Here is a 14,861-nt window from a genome sequence, read left to right on the forward strand (position 1 = left end):
TTTTCTGAATCGGGGCCAAACACCATACATTGCTGGCCAAGTGCAGCAGCAACAACGACCACAGGACTCACAGGTCCCACAGCGCTGCACACTCTGCCACGCACCCAGGTGTGCCCCATTCTCAAATGAAATGAGCACAACACGTTCACTGCTTCTCTTTAATGGCTACGGTGCAGTTCCCTCAGCTGCAGGCACTGATGGCGTGCTGTTGCAGAGATGAGGAGGCTCAGAACTCATCTGCAGGGCCTTTCCTGGGGAAGGCAATGCCAAGTCCTGCACCCTGCAGGAGCAGGCCTCCGGCGGTCACAGCAGCAGCTCATGGGGCATGGGCTCCCCTTGCAGCCCAGCCAGCAGGTTGTTGGCTGCCAGCACCGCCATGGTGTTCCTCGTGGCGTATGTGGCACTCCCGACGTGCGGCAGAATCACTGCAGGGGAAAGGGAGGGTTAATTTCTTACCTTTGCTGGCTTCGTACAACCGATTTCAGGGGTTTTCAGGCTTCTTTTCAGGTTTCCCATGGGGGTGCAACCTAGGTCCTGCACAAGCCACTGCTCCATCAGACATGGAGCACAAAAAAAGATCACCAGCCAGTGAGGACTGGAAAAGACATCTGATAAAATGGCTAACTAACTGAGCTATTTTTTGAGTCCTCCAGGCCAAAGACAGTCAGCCAAGAGTGTGTCCTCCTTTCTGCATTCAGGCTTGATACTCACCTTCCTGCACGGACTCAAGAGTTGGTGGCAGATGTAAAATACTACCCGTGCAGCAGACAAACACGCAGTGAAATTTGCATGCTGTTGCCTGACTGCCACAGCTTTAGCAGGTTCTGCTCACCAACAGGCATGAACCAACATATATCGGGGCAAGAGCCTGAAGACTGTTGTGAAACATTGTGGTTTACAGACCCCTGGGTGCGCTGGAAAACATATGTGGAGGCAAATGTCCCTGGCTGAACAGAGCTGTAACAGTCAGGGCAGGGATTTTTACCCACCTATGTGAAAAGGCTCCTTTTATGCAATGCAAAGGAACGAGTCAAAGCTGCTTTAGTGGAAAATTATTATAACATTAGTAGCGCCCAAGGTATGGATAAAAGCCTGCACTGCAGTCTCTGTTCGTTTTGTAACGGAGAGCATCTACAGGCAATGCAGAAGCCTGAACACCTGACACAGTGCTGCCCTGGAGGGAGAAGGCTCTCCCAAGGACTGTGGGGCCACATAGGCCCTTCCTCTCCCAGTTGAGAAGCAGCCTGGGTTCCTTGTTTGCTATGAAAGTAATGTCAACACTTCTTCCTCCTCTACCTATGCTGTGTTCCTCCAGATGCTGAAACTATTTGGCAGTTTTGGGTGAAATCTGTGAATAATTTCAGCATCATCAAAGCCTTATTTCTGTGAAAATAAATACATATGTATTTATTTTTGTCTTGCTTGGTGTTGTTCCAGAGCTCCAAGATCTGTGAACTCCTGCAAATATTCCCAGAAAATCTCTGCTTTTGTAATTTCTCACACTGTCTACTATGGGAACCAAAGCAAACAAGTAAATAGTTTTCAGCAGAAAGGCAGTCAAAGCAACAGCTATGACCTTGTATTTCAGAAATGAACACTGAATCATAGGCAGTTCCAAATTTTCAGGGATGTCTCTATGGTTTCTTTTTGGAAAACCTCATTCCTAGAGAGAGGACATCCTACTGCCGCCTGCACAGCCACTATGGTACTTTGCCCATACAAGTGAAGACGCACACCCCCGATCTCATGCTTGGGGTGCAGCTTGAACAGCCAAGGCACTCAACCACACACGACGAAGCTTCTCTGGCCCAGCTCATGCCATTAGCTCTTCAGCAGGGCCAGACACCCCAGTGAAGCCAAGCATTCAGGTAGGAACAGGCACCCTGCCATTGCACCGGCGACGGGGTCGCAGATAATCACAGATGTCTACCTTCTCACCAGAAAGCAGTGCCTTCTCTGTGTTGCATTTCTGTCTCTTTTCTGTCTTGAAGGATACAAGCAAGCCTGTCTGGCTTCTGTGCAAGTCAGTCCTGGCTCAGTAACCAGCCTGACCCATGTGGTCCCTGCCTGAAGGAGGAAAGGAAAGCTCCAGGCCCCACTCTACAGGGAATGGGCCAAGTTACTCAATGAAGGCCACACAAGGGAAGGCAGTCAACACACCAGGAGATGTCCCTAACTCATCCCATGTGGCTGACCAGCCTGTGGTGCCGGTGAGGAAGGAGCTACAATGGTGTGCAGCAAGGCCATGGGAACAGCACAGCTCCTTCAGTCTGCAACAAAGAGGATTCCATGAAAACACTGACGGCTGCTAATGTCCTTCACTAAAACATCATCGTGCTCCATGTGGCAACTGTCAGCAAGCTTTCGGGAAAGCACCAGTGAAACTAAGTGATCAGCTACTGCCTCTGGTTGCAGGCACTCCTGCCGCCACCCCAGCAGCCTGGTTATGCTGAAGCATGAGAGCAGCCAAGCAAGCCCCCTCCTAACCAGCCTTCCTCATCTGACCTAACCTCCTCCAGACAAGACATGCACTAGGCCTGGGACCAACACTTCCTACCTGCCTGATGCCTGTTACTATGCAGAAAACAGGTTGCCTGGGCTCTCTGGGCTCCACTTTTGCATTCAAAGTTGCCTTGGGCTGTCCAGGGGATGCAGCTATACCATCTGCAATGAAACCTCTGCTCATCCCATAGCGTGAGCACTTGCTGGCCTCTTCAGCTCAGGGCTGTCTTAATTTGCTGACATCTGTTCGGGAACGTGGATGTCAGGACAAGGCCAGCGCTTAAATGAACTGTGCTTTTGAGCACATGTGCTGAATCTGTGCCTGGCAGCCCAGGCTCACAGTGGATGGGCTAGTTGGCAAGTCCTGCAGCAGCGGCAGCACTCCTGAGGCCAAGATTCCTCTAGGCAGGCTCAGCACCCAGCTCTGTAGTCACATGGGAAGCTTTTCTAGCAGAATACATGCCAAGGAGCTTGCAGAATACCAGAGCTTGGCAGGGCATGAGCAGGGATTTGGTTTCTCATTCAGACACCTTCTGCTGTAAGACTCCTCCATCAATTTCACCCCACGCCTCAGCCCATTGAATGGAGATCCATCAGGAAGGTGTTAAAAAATGATCCGATCTCAGCTGCTTTCTGGAAAATTAAAATACCTCCCACACTTGTTTTACATCATGTTGATGAGGTCTTCCCCCTCTAGCAGCTCCCTGCATTGTGCAATGCCTACCTAAAGAATGCTTAAATACACGTGACCTTCCTGTCCTTCCATGTTTCAGTGCTTGCTTGTACTGGCAGGCTATCAAGGACAGAGAATGCTCGTCACACCAGCTAGCGGGTCCCCAGCCATGGGCACACAAGGCACCCGAAGCGCAGGCTGCTGGAGCAGAGAGGGGGCCTGGCTGCCCAGCCAGCCACTTACCGCAGTTCTTGAGGGAGAGCAGGGGGTGGTCAGGGGGCAGTGGCTCCGGCGTTGTGACGTCCAGGCCCGCTGCCGCGATCTGGCCATGGGCCAGTGCATTGTACAGGTCCTCCTGGTTCACCACAGCCCCCCTGGCAAACAGAGAGGGAGAGGCCTGCGCTGCTGCCGAAGGGTCCTGTGGGCTCCCAGGGGCATGCAGCCAGGGCATGGGCTGTGTGGGACAGCCTGGGTGGTGGCACCCAGGTCCTCAGGGCTGCCTGAGTGGCAGTAAAGACTCCCTCCAGATGTACCTGAACCTCCCAGTGACGAGCTGCTCCTGCTTTGGGCCACCTGGCAGTGGGGAGAAGAGCCGGGTGCCCAAGTGCAGGCAGCCCGAGGCATTCCAGGCGGCTGGGTGGACACCGCATGTGGGGCTGCATGGGTTCTGCCCTGCCACCGCACTCCAAAAGGCGGCAGTGGGAACAGGAGGCTACTGCCAGACTCAGCCAAAGAGCCCTGTTGCAGCCACCTCCATCCTAAGAGCAAGGCTCCTGGTGGTTGCAGTCCTCTCCTGGGTAATCCTTCAGTCCCACCCTCCCATCACCCAATGGTCACCCATCCATCCACTCCATGGGGGGGCAACACAGGGTCCTGGGGAGGAGACAGAGCCTGTAGCCCCCTGAACAATTACTCCTACCTTTGGCTTGACCCCAAGAGACCTTGGGCTGGAGGCAGCAGGCCACACCCTGGGCAAATGGTCCTGGCAGCTGTGCACAGTGCCTGGACTCCCAGATGAAGGATATCCCACAGCCTACCAGATGCCCCCATGCAACCACAGTGTGCACAGGAGACTGCGTTGCGATTACCTGCTTGTGTTTACGAACACAGAGGTCTTCTTCATTCTGGCAAAGAAGTCCTTGTTGCACATTCCCTGGGTGGCTGGAGTCAAAGCACATGTCACCACAACGAAGTCCGATTCTTCGGCCAGCCTCGTGAGTGGGACTGAGTGGAAACACAAAGGTCGCAGCTCTGCCCAGGGAACCTCACCAACACAGCTCAGCAACCCTCTTATCCCTAAGATCTGCCAGCAAGAGCCACTGCTCTGGAGTGACCTGTTCGATGCTTCTCCACAGATGGGGAGACACAAGGACCAGCAAACACTCAACAGAAACCATGCATGTTCCTACAGACACTACTGTAGTGTTTTGTTTCACTTCTAAATTAAAACCAACCCATCGGGGAATCGAGCAACACTTCAGCCATCTGGCCCAAAGGAGGCTCTGGTATGTATTTCACGTTTAGACAGTAAAATACAGCAGGCGTGGTTTATACCAGCATTACATGTCTCTGTACAGCATGTACAGAAAACAGCTTGTGCCACTTTCACTCCTGGAGGTGAGGAGAGGAAAGCACAAGGAGCAGGACAAAGTCTGCCAACAACTTCGTGCAAAAAAGTACCACCTGGAAACATGCTGGTTTTGGATTGAAAAATTAGCACTTGATGCAAGTCTTGGGACTCTAACGGGCCCACAGAAAAGTCTTGGTTAGCAGCTAAGAGACATTCCCAGGCTTGGCTGGACTGTTGCATTCATTTTAAAGCAGGAAGTTAAGGCTGATGTTTGTTTCCAACAAGCAACATCTACTCTCAGTGGATCTGCGTTCAGCCTCAACCTATCCCATTGTCCCTGCAGGACGTCTCGGTACCCACCCCACAGGGTCCATGGAAACCTTTCTCCCCCTTGCAGGGGCAGCTGCCACTTTCCCCTCATGGCTCATTATGTTCCACTTCCTCATGGGAATGAAACTAACTGGAAATTGCAAACAGATGGACACCGTGGGAAGATGAAAGGCAAAACCAGCAGAAACAGCCACAGTCCACGACTATGGTGGATGGTCAGGTCGAGTCCAGGCATGTCCAGCCTTCTGGCTAGAATTGCCTCGTTCAAAGGAGGAAGGTTTCCCTCCCTGCCACCCACCACCGACACATGGGAAGAGTTTGGGATTTGCCACTCCCTGCTTTGGAGCGCCCACAGCAGTTCAGAGCCTCCAGCTCGCACTGTGCCTCCCGCTAGCTCACCCGCACAGGGTGACACCTCCCCGGAGCCATCCCAGCCATAGTGCTCTGTGCTGCCCTGCAACAGACAACTGACAACTGTCCCTGCTCCTGGTGCCTTTCTTACCGAACTCAGCTTCAAACTCTGCGGCACTCTCTGGTTTCGGGCAACTGCCAGTGTACAAAAACTTCTTGACCCCGAACGGCTTCAGGCGGCGGGCGACTGCCTGTCCTAGGAGGGAGAGAGGGGACTGTCCCACCGCTGTGCCTGCATCTGCATGAGATGTGCCACACAGAGACTAATGCTGGGTCACGGGGGTCTTTCAGGCCTCTCCAGGTGGTCCATCCTCCGGCAAGCTTGCACTTGGTGTGGCTGACAGCAGCCAGCAGAACACATTGTTTGCTACAGGGTCGCTGTGATGGCATCGTTTCTGCCATGCTGCTTTCAAGCCTGGAGCGTGGTGGGTGTGGGGTGACAGGTGGATGTCTTCTGCTGCTCCTCATGTGAGCAGGAATGAATTCCCAGCCACAGTGAAACTGTGGAAAGGAAGCCTCAGGGTGTTAAACCTGAAGCTACCCTAGGGAGTAAACTGAAAGGTGAGGAAAGAAACACCCATCTGCTGACAAAAGTCAGCAGAATGGATGACAAGTATGTCATCCTGGACTTTGTCAGGGCATTTGTTTAACTGAAAATAGAGAGGACAATGTCCAGTTTGCTGTAGCATTCAGATGTAGTGGATGCATTTGAATGCTTTAAACTTTAACATTTAGGCATGATGAGTCAAGATCACTGTTCAGAGAGTCTCTACCCAGCTCTCCTGGCTGTTCTCATAGATTTTAAGAGGTGGGTACTGGGGACACCATCTTGGCTGAACCTCCAAAACCACCCTGCCATCACCGGATACACAAATCTTGCTCCTGACCGGCACTTACCTATTCTCCCCAGACCTATGATGCCCACCGTACTATCAGACAGACCATAGCCACACATCCACAAGGGCTTCCATGTTGTCCAGCCACCACTAGCAGAGAGAGTGAGATAGAAACAGATGTCAGATGGCAGCAAGGGAGAGCCTGCTCATAGCCCAGTCCAGCATTTGGGCAAATACACCAGGGAGTACAACACTGTGAGCAGCCAGCCCCTCTGGCACAGACAGATGATCTTACAGTGAGCCTCTCTGAGTTTCCTGCTTCAAGTGACCTTCGGGTGGTCTCCTGCAGGAATCTGTTTGGACCTCGGGTGCGCAGCAGCAGCTTTGGAACTGATTTAATTTAGGCACTGCTAACCACAGCACTGGAATGACTGCCAGTCAATGAGCTCTGGCCAGACCTTCCATGTGTGCCCTCCTCAAGGGGTCTGCGGTGGCCTTGGGTGCCCTCTGCCTCAGGTCCTCTGCTTAGTATACAGAGGGAGTTCTGCCTCTCTCACAGCCCCCTTGTGTCTCTGAAGAGTCACAGAACTGCAGGAGACTCCACCTTGGCCTGCAAAATGTCTGGTGCAAGCCAGGCGAAACTCTGGCTTCAGGCCTGTTTCATCTGTCCAGTGTGGCACACTTTCTCCTGCAGCTCATGGGCTGTCGGGCTCAGAAGCCAGCCCTTGCTCCAGGTGGCACCTGCCAATACTCACTTCTTCACCTGTTCCACTGCCTCCGGCAGCCGGCGGCATGCAGCCAGAAGCAAAGCTACAGAGAGTTCAGCGGTGGCATCTGTCAGGACATCAGGGGTGTACCCCACGCGGATGCCTCTGCAAGGCAAACACAGGTCTCTGGGGTCAGTGCTGCCAGCCTTGGAGTGCTACCTCAAAATTTCTGGGCAAGTTGCTGATGCCAGACCTCTGCTAGGTATCTGCAGTACCATGTGCAAGAGGACATCCCTTTTGCCTCTGCAGCCCTTCCTCCAAAGACTCTTTTCAAACGCAGTTGGGGTGCGGCTATCCTAGCCTTACCCTAGCACCCGAAGGCTCCTCCAGCCCGCTGGGCTAGGAGCGACCCTAGCTGTACCCTAGCAAGAGGGAGGTGCAGGTGGCAGACCCCATCCAGGCCCACGCTCTGTGAAAGCCCACCCGCCAGGCCCGTGCCAAAGGGAGCTGCTGCTCTGCCATGTCAAGAGCAGGGCTTCCGAACTTTGCCCGCCTTCCCCACCACCTCCCCTGGCTGGGCCCCATCCCTCGCAGCGGCAGGGTGAAGGGCCGAGCAGGCGAGGGTTACCGCTTCTTAATTTCGTCTAAGGCGAGGTGATCAAACCCCACGGACATCGTGCTGATGACTTTCAGGCCGGGCCCTGCAAGACACCACCAGCACGCGGCTGCCCAGCGTCGCCCCGGCGGCGGGGCCGGGCCGGGCACAAGGGGGGAATGGGGGGGGGGGGGGATCGTTGGGGAGGGGTCCGGGGCCGCAGCGCGCGCGCACCCACCGGCGGCCTCCAGCACCTCGCGGTCGATACGGTCGGAGAGGAGGCAGAGCAGCCCGCGCTTCCCCGCCACGCCCGCCAGCAGCTCGGCCCGCGGCACCGGCTCCTCCGAGTCCCACTGCTGGACGCGGCACCTGCGGCGGCAGCGCGGCCCGTCACCGCGCCGCTGGGGCCGGGGCTGGCCCGACCCGGCCCGACCCGGCCCAACGCTGGGCCCGGCCCGGCCCGGCCCGGCCCCGCGCTCACCCGCCGGCCTGCGACAGGACCCGCAGCCCCTCGGCCGGGATCCGCCGCGTCACGAACACCGCCATGTCCGCGCCGCCGACCTGACCCGCGCGCGCCGCCGCCGTGCAGCGACCCCGGGCGGCCGCGCGGCTCCGCTCCGCGCCGCGCTGGCCCGGCCCGCCCCCGGGCAGCGCCCCTGAACGGCGAGCGGCAGGCGGGGCTGGCGGGCAGCGCGCGCCTGCCTCGCCTCCGCAGCGCGGCCGTGCAGTGCGTGCACGGGCCAGGTGCCTGGGGCACGCGTGCCGCGCGTGTGCGGAGCACCTCTGCAGTGCACGCACGCGTCGCATGCGTGGGGAGAGGACACACGGCCTGGCTGCTGACCCCGCGTGGGGAGCTCACAGCCTCTCTGCAGCGCCGCCGTCCTACTAACGTCACTTTTCGCTGGACTAAGGAGTGCATTCAGGCTGCAGGTGGACCAGCAGCTTGTCATGAGAACTGGTGGTAAATGGTCATAAAGTTTCAGGTGTGGGCTTCCCCTGGCAGAGCGCTTTGCCGTGCCCACGGAGAACATTAGCCCATCCTTGCCCTGGGAACCAGCTGGGCAACTGCCAGTGTACAAAAACTTCTTGACCCCAAACGACTTCAGGCGGCGGGCGACTGCCTGTCCTAGGAGGGAGAGAGGGGACTGTCCCACTGCTGTGCCTGCATCTGCACGAGGTGTGCCACACAGAGACTAATGCTGGGTCACGGCGGTCATTCAGGCCTCTCCAGGTGGTCCATCCGTCGGCAAGCTTGCGCTTGGTGTGGCTGACAGTGCAGCAGCCAGCAGAACACATTGTTTGCTACAGGGTCGCTGTGATGGCATTGTTCCTGCCATGCTGCTTTCAAGCCTGGAGCATGGTGGGTGTGGGGTGACAGGGGGATGTCGCGGTGGGAGCGGGCACTCTGTACTGTGCCACCACCTCCGCCTCAGAGGACCCCTTCCCACAGCACAGCCGCTCCTGGCAGCACCCATCATGCTGCTGTTGGTCCTTGCATAGGTGGCAGGACCCCAGAGCCGGGAGGAGCCAGCAACATCTGTGCCCTGTGCCAAGCCCTGCAGAGCCGGCTGGTGGGTCTCCTTCAAAGACGCCACTGCATGCAGCCTGCCACCCCCTGACTTGCACAGGAGATGTCCCCAAGCCCTCGCACTGGCCACAGGAAGGAGAGGCTCCTGGCCTTCCAAGCCTCTGGATCAGTGCCCTGGGTAAGTGAGGGTCTGTGGATGCCTGGGCTGCTTCGCGCAGTGGTGAGCATCCTGCAGGGTGGGAGCAGCAGCCTGGCTGGGATGCTGGCAGGGAACATTTAAAGATGGGAAAGGGGAAGGGAGCATTGCATTATGGAGCGGGAGATGGGGCCTTTCCGTAGACCTTTTGGACATCAGTAACTCCACTGCACTTGGTGTGGAGACTGCAAATCCCAAGAAACGGAATACTGGTGGCTAGCAGGGGACACCCGCGTGCTGTGTTACAGCTTGCAGACCTCTGCATTCAGAGCACACCCACGGCCAACCTGCCTGCCTGCTCTGTTCCTGCGAGCTGGCAGGGGACTGCAATTTACAAGAGTCCTGCAGGGTTTTTAAAAGTTTTTTTAAAGCTGAGATGATGTTTTAATAAAATCTGGCTGGATTCTTACAGATGTCAATGTGCTGGTGGCTCACAAGAGCAGAGCAGGCAAACAGAAAGACAACAAAATGGTTGCATCCCTCTGTCAGTCATTCACATCTGTGTGCGTGCATACAGGTATGCATGCCAATGTGGAGGGCCAAGAAGCCCTAGGTTCCAGGGGCCACACTGGTGTGGACGAGGTATACATGCATACACACACACGCATATATGTGTAAATATATATTTGCATACATTTATTTGGTTCCTTTTGACTTTTTTTCAGATTCCTTGCAACATCAGGGTATTATCTGTGAGCCCTGGTACCTTCTCCAGAAGTAGCAGAGGGGCTACTACCAGGTATTGCAAACTAACACTGAACTCTGTACATCATCACCTGATAATTTCATGCTTTTGTAGAAGTACCACTGTAATGCTATAATGTGTGATGTTACATAATACCATCAGCAGTCAGCTAAGTGCCTTGTAATCTAAAGACACAAGGTGGGGCAGGAACTACAGCAACCAGATTTTAGACATGGCTTTGTGCTAGTGTGTCCTGGTTTCAGCTGGGCTAGAGCTCATTTTCTTCACAGAAGCTAGTGTGAGGCTGTGTTTTGGATTTAGAATGAAAAAATGTTGATAACGTGCTGATGTTTTGAGTTGTTGCTGAGCAGCCAAGGACTGTCTGGCTTTCCATGCTGGCCTGGCAGCAAGCAGGCTGGGGGTGCACGGGGAGCTGGGAGGGGGCACAGCCGGGACAGCTGACCCAGGCTGGCCAAAGGGATATCCTATACCATACAATATCATACTCGGTGTATAAAACTGGGATGAAAAAGAAGGAAGGGGGCGGACACATGTTGGGAGTGATGGCGTCTGTCTTCCTAAGTCACCGTTACGCGTGATGCAGCCCGGCTTCCCTGGAGATGGCTGAACCCCTGCCTGCCCATGGGGAGTGGTCAATGGATTCCTCGTTTTGCTTTGCTTGCCTACATAGCTTTTGCTTTACTTATTAAACTGTCTTTATCTCAAACCATGAGGTTTCTCAGTTTTACCCTTCCGATTCTCTCCCCTATCCCACCATGGGGGAGTGAGCGAGCGGCTGCGTGGGGCTTAGTTGCTCGCTGGGTTAAAACCATGACACAGTGTCATTAAAGTTGTGTTGGTGATGACCTGTACTACTTTTGCTGGGAGATGGTGAGTTTCTGGACTAGCGTACAGGGTGATGGGTCCTCCCAGGTTCTGTTTTGCTGTAGTCACCCAAGCTGGTCCCTGACCAGAACTGTTTTCTGAGCTCTGATTCTCTTTCACTTCTATCTTCTGAGGCATCATTTAATCACTTCTTTTTCTGCTGGCCGAGGAGCTATGACGATATAGACTGTTGGGACCCAGCCTGTATCTCTAAGCAGCATATACCTACACCAAAGCAAGAGTCAGAACATGCTAGCCAAGCCAACTTGCAGCTCCAGGAACAGCATTCATCTCCTAAAAGGCCCTCTGTTGAGGGCTTTGAAGGGACACTTGAAGAGACACTACAGAGCAGCCCTGTTCTGACACACCACCACCACCCCCACAGCAAAGGGTAAGCTGGTTGTCTAAATTTCATTGACAGAGAAGGATTGCCACCTCTAGCTGGCAATTGATGTTACAGGTATTGAGTAGTGTTTTAGGATGAGAGTTTCCACCTCAGACCCTCTAGTGACTACTTTGAGAGGTTTCCAAAGTCCATAGATAGGCAGAGTAAAGCCTCTCCCAGTGCTAAACAGGCTTTGCTTGTTAATAGCCAGATATAAATTTGCTGGAGACCTCATCTGAATCTGCTTTATGATCACAAAATGAACACACCTAAGTATTGGGGTGGGGAAAAAAACAAAGCAGAATAAGAAGACATGAGCTTGTATAGGAAGGTGGGGTAAAACAGATGTATCATCCGTGGGAATGAGCAGAGAGTCATACCAATAAAGAAAACACATCCATGAACAGAGTGAAAGTGGTGTTTAACGTCCCAGAATATCTAGCCGAGATTCCCAGAATATCTAGCTGCTCCACAGCAGGTGCTCCCGCAGGCTTGCACCACATGGAAGATGGGAATGGCTTGCAGCACACACACCACAGAGGTTTTGAGTTTAAAAAGAAGACAATCTGCAGGCAGAGGCTCCCATCCAGCAGCTGCGACGTGATGGCGGGACAGAGCCTGGCTGGGTCACCAGGGTTCACTAGGCCATCCCCCTGAGAAAGCAAAGGTTCTATCCGCTGTGGGGCTTCTTCCTTGTCATTGCCCTGGGAGGTATGAGCCTTAGTTATCTGGTGGAAGCTTTAACAAGAGGGCTGGAGAGAGCCAGAGTGCACAACTGTCATTTTAATGGGAGGTTTATAGCAAACTCAGAGGCCAGGGACTTACAGTACTTTTCTTTGGCATGAATCATCTTTGCTATATGAGGTATCACCTTATATAATGAGACTGTACTCTACTGGTGGGATTTTCCTTTATCGTGATGCATGTCCGCTCCCACCATCAGTATGTTGTCAGATTATGCCAGCAGAATCCATTTTATTTTTTAATAATTGCTTGAAAGTTTATGTTATTTTACTGGGCTGGGTTATCATTAGAGCTGACATCTTATCTCCCTTCCCGATCATGTAAGGATTTGTGTCAGGAGTATAGGCTCTCCAGCATGATGTCTCTGTGCTAATCTTGTGGTGCAGTGGCTGCAAGGGTTTTCCTTTTCCCCTCCCTGCTGCCCTCCCCTGCTTGTCCAGGCAAACATGGTGCTGTCGCTCATTCAGGAGAGTCTGTTGCAAGAGCCAGTGCGCTGCGGACAGTGGCAATGTCTGAATGCCTGGCCAGTTCCTCCAGTGACACCAGCACAAGTAAAACAGAGACCCCCAGAGAGGATTTATTTACAAAACAAAACACACAATGCTGGCAAAAGTGTGGTTTTATCAATACACAGAGCACCTATAAGCTGTTAGTTGTGTGCCTTCAGATTCAAAGTCCTTACTATAAATGTGCAGAAACCCTCTCCTCAAGTGCCTTGGCTTGTCACCACCTCCATGGGCCACCTGCTCCAGCCATAGGTGTGCAGTGGTCTGTGGGACCCGCTTAGTAAATGCACCCCGTGCACAGCCTAAGACGTCTCAGAAAATCACTGCTCAGTGGCAAGAGCCTCTGGCGACATCGTCCAGGCAAGGACAAGGGAACGTGGGCTTCCCTGCATGCAGCTGGCAGTCAGCTCCAGCGGGATGAAGCCAGGCTCTCACGCCAGACCTGAGGATATTTTGCTCACAGACTCAGCCCTGCTCCTTTGGATCGTGTCTCTTGCACAGTTTGGTGACAAAATCCTTTTGCATCGTAGGAGCCGATGGCAGCCTAGCTCTGTGTGCCTGTTCACTTCACAGGTCACAGCCCCTCAGGGTGAGGAACTCACTGCCTCTGGGAAAGGTGAGAGCTCCTCAGTGCCTTGGGAGGCAAGGCCACTGTCAGTGCTGTGCTCTTGCACTTCGTCTGACGCGTGTCCTCTGCAGTGGGGTGCAGCTCAAAGCCACAAGGTCCCTGAGGCTTGAGGCACCTCCAGAGGTCACCTTGTCCAACCCCTTCCTCAAAACAGGGTCCCCTAGAGCCAGTTGCCCAGGGCACTGTCCAGTTGCGATTAGGGTATGTCCATGGATAGACACTCCCCAACCTCTTTGGGCAACCAGTTCCAGCGTTCAGCCACCCTTGGAGTGAAAAAGTGTTTTTCTTCTGTTTCAGTGGAACTTCCTGTGTCTCAGTGCGTGCGCATCGCCCTGCCGCTGCATGCTGCTGAGAAGAGCTTGGCTGCCACATCTTCGTTCCCCCATCAGGTATTTGTATACAGGGATAAGACCTCCTGAGCATTCTCTTTCCTCAGCTCCTGCATTGGTCAAAACTGTGTTGTCAGGCTGGGCACAAATGGGGTTGCACTTGAGACTGCTCCTAACGGCTTCCTCCCCTGGATCACCTCGTCCCAAGCGCTGCCTGGGGCTGCGGGTTCTGGCATCATGGGGTTGTGAGAAAAAGGCAGGAGTTTTGTGAGCACGGGAACAAATGGAGCTTGATTTCCTGTGAGTTTCTGCCTTGTGGATGGCTGTATTCGATGTCGAAAGAGCTGCACGTCTCACTGAGGTGTTCCCCGGCGATGAGGACGGAGGGTGTGAAGGCACTGATCGGGTGTCTCATAAGACTTTAGTGTGCGACGCAGTCCTCCCCTCCGCAGGATGCTGGCAAGGTTCTGGCTCTCTGCGCACCCACCTCCTACCCTGAAGGTTGTAGAAACGTGGTTCTCCAGACACAGAGTGCAAATCAAAGTGGTCCAACATTTCCAAGCCCTCATGTTTTCTCAGGCAGCAGGTTGAAGGGGGGAGGAGAAGAGAGCGCCCGACGCCATTTCTTTGCGTAGGCGGAGCAGAGTCCTGGCTCCTTCCAGCGGGGGGTGTCAGGAGTGTCTGCTGACACACATCCCCTCCCGCCCTGCGTGGGTCAGCGTTGTGACTTCTGTGTCTTTGCCCACCTCTGCTGGCACTGCCCAAATATGCATGAAACCTCCCTCCTCTTTCCTTCCAGGCTGGCAGCAGTCCCGCTTGCTCAAGCTGAGTGAAGGAGGGAGCCCGGGGACAGGGTCCCTGCAAGGGACGGGGGGAGCCTGCCCTGCCTGCAGCCACTGCCGGTCCTGCCCATGTGCTGCTGCCTGCCTGCCCGTTGGAGGAGCACCCCGCCACCCCGAGCACCAGCCAGCTGCTCCTCAGCCAGCACTTGTGGACATAGGAAACTGGGAGTGCTGCGGGAGAACTGGAGGGACTGGGGCAGGACCATGAAGTCTGGGGGAGAGGGATGGGGGCTTCATGGGGACAGCTGCTGGGAGGTAGAAAATCTATAGGAAATCAGGCATGAGACCGTACTGCGTATTCAGAGGGGTGTCCAGCTGCCCTGCCAGTGCAGGGACCGAAGCAGTTTGAAGCCACCACAGCGTGGGCAGACCTGCTTGTCCTTCAAGAGCAGAGAGCAGCAGCTTGGTGGCTGCACCGACTCTCTCCGTCCACTCCCTTGGCTGGCCTGTGCCAGCTGCTTAGGGCCTTTCAGAGCACAGGTATCCGTAAGCCACCCCAAGAAATAACC

At 54.6% G+C, this 14,861-nt stretch overlaps 1 protein-coding gene across 1 annotated transcript; it reads right to left on the bottom strand.

Annotated features, from left to right (window-relative positions):
• Positions 1 to 303: 303 nt before the first annotated feature.
• Positions 304 to 8,170, bottom strand: GRHPR (glyoxylate and hydroxypyruvate reductase; the record flags this gene model as incomplete). The annotated part of the gene is made up of 9 exons (XM_082013112.1): positions 304 to 425; positions 3,419 to 3,549; positions 4,264 to 4,399; positions 5,578 to 5,682; positions 6,384 to 6,472; positions 7,078 to 7,194; positions 7,658 to 7,730; positions 7,863 to 7,993; positions 8,106 to 8,170. 9 exons carry the CDS (start codon positions 8,168 to 8,170, stop codon positions 304 to 306), a joined length of 969 nt encoding a protein of 322 aa, XP_081869238.1.
• Positions 8,171 to 14,861: the final 6,691 nt, after the last annotated feature.

This window comes from Phaethon aethereus, assembly GCF_964289735.1.
Source record: "Phaethon aethereus genome assembly, chromosome: Z".
Taxonomy (NCBI): Eukaryota; Metazoa; Chordata; class Aves; order Phaethontiformes; family Phaethontidae; genus Phaethon; species Phaethon aethereus.